The following is a 6,729-nucleotide window of genomic DNA, read 5'->3' on the forward strand; positions in this document are numbered from 1 at the left end:
ACCCAATGTATTTATGGTAATCAATCACAATTAATCCACATATGGTAAGGCTATAAACTCAGAAATCTCAAATATGATTATTATAGTAATAAATCAATCCAGGTATGGTAAGGTCATAACTCAGGAAATTTCGAATATGGTAATTATATGGTAATAAATCAATCCAGGTATGGTAAGGCTATAAATATAAAGGAAAACTATTCCTGTGAGACGTCTGATACATGGCTTTCGTCAGACCAGCATCTCACCAATCGTTTTGGAGCCATGCATCCAACAACGCCTGGCTGTACTATATAACCCCTCCGAATCATCCTCACATCCACCATCAAACCCTAATCAACTACCTCACCACCCTCTTTGCCACACCTGCCATCTGGATCCTCCTCGCTTCAACCTCGCTCTTATCGCACCACCGCATCTACGTTCGACCAGCAAGTCCTCCGGCAAGAACGCGCACACCATGTCGCCTTGATGGCTAAGCATGTGCATGTGTGCTTCATGCCCCCACAACGCTCCTTGTGATCCGTTCGTCGCGCTGCATCCCCAGTCTGGCCGGTGTGGCACTGTAATTTCGCCGGTGTGCAGACCTTCTTTCCTCTGCTACTCCTCGTCAGACATTTTGTAGTTGCTGCTTGAAGTGGTATGGTCGTGCTCTGCTCGTTGAAGCCTGTAATTGGGGCTGCATGCTATAGACTCATGAGGTCCCTTTTCAATGTGGCTGCGTGGTAGCGATGCTCTCATGCGTGCTATGTCGGCTGTGCTCCAGCGGTCTTGCATTTGGCCGGGTTGAAGGATACCATATGTGTAGTAGCCACACGTGATTTAGATTTTGTTCACATTGGAAGTACAAGTGGTTGTTGTTGGAAACAAATTTCCACTCTTTTGGAAGCATAATTTTCTTCGGTCAAAATGTATATGTAAAATTATTGGTATACTTTCTACCTGCAATTCAATTACCTATCAATGGTGTATCCAACATTGCTCTATTTTTCTTCCTACACATAAGAAAAATGCTTCTGTAATGTATGATGCAACTTCCACCAAATCGAGATGCTTCTACACCATTGAACAGAGTTTCGGTTACCATTTTTGTTCCGAAGCATCAAATGGTGAGCCATGAAGCTTTATTAAACATGTAAGGAAGCATGTGTCGTTTTGTGTTTTTCATATCAAAGCATCAATGAAAGGGCAATGAAGCAACTAAATGCCACATGGAAGGATCGCCACATGGAATTTGTTAACAGCTTATGGTAATATTATTAGTGGCATCTGCATATTTTCAATACGTATTTGAGAACCTATTTGATGTTTCCTGATTTCTATCGCATGAAAAATGCTTCCTTTGAAACAACCGGGGAGCGATTTGTTACCAGAAATAATGCTTCCACTGAAACAATCGGGGAGCGATTTGTTACTAGAAATAATGCTTCCATTGAAACAACCGAGGAGCGATTTGTTACTAGAAATAAAACGTGATTTATAGGATTTATTATATCCTACTAGAAATCAGGGATCAGTTTCCTAAAATGTTGGATGCGTCAACATTTGTAACTGTGCCCCTGATTAAGGAACATACTAATGCCCAAGCCACGTTTACAAGCCCATCACACGTATCGACATGAAATCCATCGTACAAGGAATCAGATTCCTAGCGCTTCCTCTTAAACAAACTTAAATTACCCCAAAGGCCGGCCAGATTAGCGTACACAGAAAAATCAACACCCTATGATCTGTCATCCAATTTTTCCTCCACGGTCGGCCATCCTATTCAAGGCCCCTGATGCAATGTTCTGCCAGCAATCCATGCGCACGTCCTACCTAGCGATTGAACGGGATCAAAATCTCCCTAGCCAAACACCGGTTGCCGCTGCACTTACATACTCCGCCCACGACGCCGTCCCACCAGCGGCGGTGACGCTAGCGATCGTACCGAGACATCATGGGAGATGGAGCTCCAGGCCATCAAGGACTCCTACACTGGCGTGTCCAAGCCGCCTCCACGACGGAGCCAAACCGCCGTACCTATTCAGACTCAAGAACATGGTGCGCCTCGCCGGTATGGATCATCTCGCCTCCCACTTGCCAAGGTATAGCAGCCCTCTTCTTTTCCCTTTCCCAAGAACACATCGATGCACTTTTAACCTCTATATCCATCTACCTGATGTACTTGTGTGTCGCTCGCCGGGAAACAAACTACTTGGTGAATCCCTGATGCAAACAATTTTATTCAGTGCTAACTAGGAGCTATTGTCTACATGTGCATCAGGTAATACAAGTAGTTGTACGGGGTTCATAAAGGAATCGAGCTTCTCATCTTTGACGATTAACGGATGAGGCACAGGGTACACATGACGGATCTACGAACTACAACTGACAACACATGGACGGCCAAAGGCTGTTGCATCCGCCGACCAACCACTACCCTTAATCAAGCACAAGGTACCTAGAACAACTCCCAAACACTCAATTCTTTGTAAGATTTTCAGTAGAAGCCTGTTGCAAAGTCAGGAATTTAGTTTATTTAATTATTAGTCAATGTTTGCCACAAAAAAATTCAGATTTTTTTATTTTTTTATCATTTTCTAAATTTTACTATTCATGCTGAGATCATATGAGGTCAAACTAAGATGGGGGATTTTGAACACTTTTTTCATGAATGCAAATGACATGCACATATAGGTGATGTTGTTCTGAACATTTTGATATCTTATTTGTATTTGTTGGAGTTAGTATGAATTCATTATGAAATTTTCAAAGTGTCGGTCAAACGGTGAAAGGGCAAAAGTATAAGAGGATGGAACGAGCTGGACAGAAACGAGGGTTTTTTGAATTTTGGGGCAAATCAAACAGGTGTGACACAACTAAGGGCTCAAATGTAGTTGTCCCTAAAAAATATATATTAGACAAAATTAATGTTGAATACTAGAATATATATGCCCCTTTAGTAATGTACGGGCAACACACAACAAAGGTGAGGTGGGCATCACCCGTTTCTAAAAGAAAGGGCTCCAGCTAGCGAGAAATATCCCGCTGCAGCCGGAAGCCGTGCGGGAAAGATAGGGTCCGACAGAAAAAGGAGAAGGGTGTGTCATGGGATAGGTTTTTGTGTTCAGCCTGCGTATTGGAGATATATAGCATGGCCCATAGTCCGGACAATCACATTTCTCCCCACATATGATCTGGATTGGGGGATCTCCGACTGTCTAGATGGTTGAATTTCGAGGAGCCTCAAACACGCCATAATGTATGAGGGAGAAATAAGCTTCAACCTTAGAGGTGACCTTAATCATTTGTTTGATTCATTTATGTATGCATTATAGCCCGTAGCAACGCACGGGCGTTCTACTAGTAAAATTTAATTAATGTGCATAGCTACATACTTGGAGTATTGATCTGGAACATTTCTAGAATTTCCCTGAATTGTGAAACCTGTGAGGTTAGATCTTGGCAGTGTTCAGTTTTCGGCCACCATCATATGTGCATTTGTTTTCTTACATCCAAAAGAATTCATATATAAGGGAATGTGCAGAAATAACGATACAAAATAGTTTGATTTACGACCTAAAGCTGAATGTACTTCCTTCAAAAATCAAGGATGTAATCCTGCGTGAACTTGTAATTCACATTCTGTTGGTTCATAACAAGCAAGCTCCGCTCCTCCGGATTCCCATCCGCTTGAGCCCACGGATGGTGCTGGTATCTCCTCAGCATCTCCAGCCTCTCCGCAACCTCCTTCATCGTCGGCCGTTCCTCCCCACTCATGTTCAAGCATCTTATCACGAGGTGCGTGATCTCTTCGAGCACTTCGATTCTCATCTCATCCCTCACTTGTCTGTCCAGAAGCTCTTGGTGCTGACCTACCTTCGCTGCCGTCATGAAGCATAAAACAAGGCTTCTATCTTTTGCCGACCCGTCCAAGTACAATGCCTTCTTCCTTGTCAGAAGCTCCAATAGGACGACGCCAAAGCTGTACACATCACTCTTGTCAGTCAGCAAGCATGTTATTAGGTATTCCGGATCAAGGTAACCACAAGTTCCTTGCACCAGCGTTGCAATCGTGGCCTCATCAGTCGGTGCCAATTTTGATGCTCCAAAATCTGAAACTTTTGCTGTGAGCTTGTCATCCAACAAAATGTTTGCTGTCTTGACGTCTCCATGAATGATTGGCGGCGAGGCCGAAGAGTGCATGTACGCCAATGCCTCGGCTGACTCTACTGCTACCCGAAGACAGGTGCCAAAAGCTCTGTCGGAGTTGATGCCCTTGCCACCATGGATGTATTGGTCGAGGGTGCCATTTGAGACGAACTCGTAGACCAACATGGGCACTTCTGCTTCGAGACAGCATCCGAGCAGCTTGACGACATTCCTGTGGTTGATCTGGGAGAGGATGAACATCTCCCTCGCGAATTCTTTGGTCTGGGCCTCTTCCATCATCTTTGACTTCTTGATCGCCACCACTGTCTTGTCCTCAAGGACACCCTTGTAGACAATGCCGTGTCCTCCATGGCCGAGAACACGGTCGGCTGCAAAGTTTTTGGTCGCTTTCTCCAGCTCTTCCTTGGAAAAGATCTTGAACCCACCAGTGCCTTTGCTATTGCCATTGTAGTTATGTATTTGCTGCTGCAGGAAGAGGCCTCCATTTAGCTCGAAGAACTTCTGCTTTGTTCTGATAAGCTTCCTCTTCTGGAGTCCCAAGTAGAGCCAGAAGCACATGAAAAATGGCAAGAGCACTCCAAGGCTGATTCCTGAGTATGATGAGGCATTGCCATTAGTTTTCCAGCAGCAACCAAAGGAGCAAAAATTGCAGGATTATATGTTTACCTGTAACCACTTTCACGGCTAAAGTGAAACTGTCCTTTGGCTGGCAACCATTCTTCACGGTGGCATCTCCACTAGTCCCAGGAGGGCATTGGCAAGTGTAGCTTCCGGGCGTATTTGTGCAGACCCCGTAGCATGCGTGTTTTCCTTTCTGCTCACACTCATTGACGTCTTCAGTTAAATGGCAGAAGGACAGTAGACATTTGTCAGAGCACGAGACAAAATTGGCAGAAGGACAGTAGACGTTTAACAAAAAAAGTTAAACTGGACAATTTTTGAGTAATGGTCCAGTTGTATCAGGATCAAATATCGGTGAATACCTTTGCATCCATCGTATAAATAGGGGTTGCCCTCATATCCCTTGGAGCAGCCGCAACGGTACCCAGCGCCGTTTTTGGAGTTGATGCACTTGCTGAGCGTGCTCCGGCATGCATATGTGGTTGCATTCTTCCTAGCGCCTCTGCAGTTTTCCACGTTCCGGACAGCCCAGTCGAGCACGACAGGCACGGCGAAGTCGTCGGTCTTGTTGTGGTTCTTGCTGGTGTAGTTGGTATGTAACCACGTCGCCTCCACCAAGAACACATACCGGCAGGTCACACTGTTTACATAGATGATCAGGTCTCCCTTGCTCTTTGGGATGTCGAGCAGGTACGGCTGATAGTAGTCGACAGCAGGGGGTATCATGCTCTGGCAGCAGCCGACACCTGTGCAGGATCCTGATGCAGTGGATTTCCGTGGCCGGCACACGGCCATGCAGCCACTGACGTAGTAGCCGTCAATGCCGTTGAAGTAGCCGAGGTTGGGGCAGCCGAGCACGACGAGGCGGTTCTTGGTGTCCGAGAAGAGGAGGTTGGTCCCAACGAGTGGTACAGCTACCGGGCCGCCTTGGCTGATGACGCTCCCCTTGCTGTTATAGCAGCGGCGAGTCGCGTTGAGGGAGGCATGGGCCTCGCCGGTGCTAATGGATAAGCTGGTGATCTGGATGCCGTAGTCAGCTACGGTGAGCCGTGGGACTGGTAAGGAGTCGTCACACAAAAGCTGGAAGCCACCTCGGCCATCGTCGCGGAAGCAACCCGCGCCGATGCCAAAGGGGTAGGTAATGGTGATGTTGCCGCACTTGTCACGGCAGCCCGGCTGCACAACATGTTCCGGCGGCGTCTGCTGCTGCTGCTGCTGCTCCTGAGCTGAGACTCGAGTTACTGGCAGTAGCAACAGCAGCACGACCAGTGTCATCGCCATTCTTGCTCTGCTGGTCTGTTAAGAGACTGTTGAGGAAGTGGGAAGTGTTAGCTGCTGAAGAATCATGCTAGTCCATATATGCACGCGGATGCTGAAGATTCAGTCACCAGCTAGGACCAGATCAACTATACCCAGCATTAGTGAATGATGTTCTCGTCAGGTGTTATCCAGAGTGCACACGGATGCTGAAGGCCTGAAGATTCTGTCACTAGCTTGGACCGGGTCCGGTCAATCATACCCAGCATTAGTAAATGATGTTCTCATTATGTGTTATCCAGGGCGCTGAGGCTAACGACAGCTTTGCCATTTAGCCAATGTCAGAACTTGTTTAACTAGGCCACTCTTGGCAGAGCCATGCATGTCGCCACATGTCAGTCGAAAGAGTTTCTGATGGTTATTCTGAAATTTTGGCATCTGTACCCAGCTGAAAAGAGAAGTTTTGTCTTGGAGATGCTAGTGGGTTAGTGGTTAATTGAACTGCCGGTGATCATTGGCTCTTTCATTATCCATGTAATGTAGTTGATTGAGTTTACTATGGCCACTTGATGGCCTGATCCAGTCCAGCACATGAGACATCACTTGGAACGAACAGCTGCTCACTTACAAAACTAGCATAGCTGTTTAGTTTCTTGTGACAATATTTTCTCCGCACTTTTTACTTGTGAGAAGCTT

General features: G+C 46.2%; 1 protein-coding gene across 1 annotated transcript; it reads right to left on the reverse strand.

Moving 5' to 3' along the window:
* Positions 1-3,582: 3,582 nt before the first annotated feature.
* On the reverse strand, positions 3,583-6,057 carry LOC123131268 (wall-associated receptor kinase 1-like). Its single transcript, XM_044550983.1, has 3 exons — positions 5,139-6,057; positions 4,822-4,989; positions 3,583-4,745 (listed from the first exon to the last, which is right to left on the reverse strand). The coding sequence occupies exons 1-3, from the start codon at positions 6,055-6,057 to the stop codon at positions 3,583-3,585; spliced, it is 2,250 nt and encodes a 749-aa protein (XP_044406918.1).
* Between the last annotated feature and the right edge of the window lie 672 nt (positions 6,058-6,729).

The sequence above is a fragment of the Triticum aestivum genome, chromosome 6A (genome assembly GCF_018294505.1).
Source record: "Triticum aestivum cultivar Chinese Spring chromosome 6A, IWGSC CS RefSeq v2.1, whole genome shotgun sequence".
Lineage (NCBI taxonomy): Eukaryota > Viridiplantae > Streptophyta > Magnoliopsida > Poales > Poaceae > Triticum > Triticum aestivum.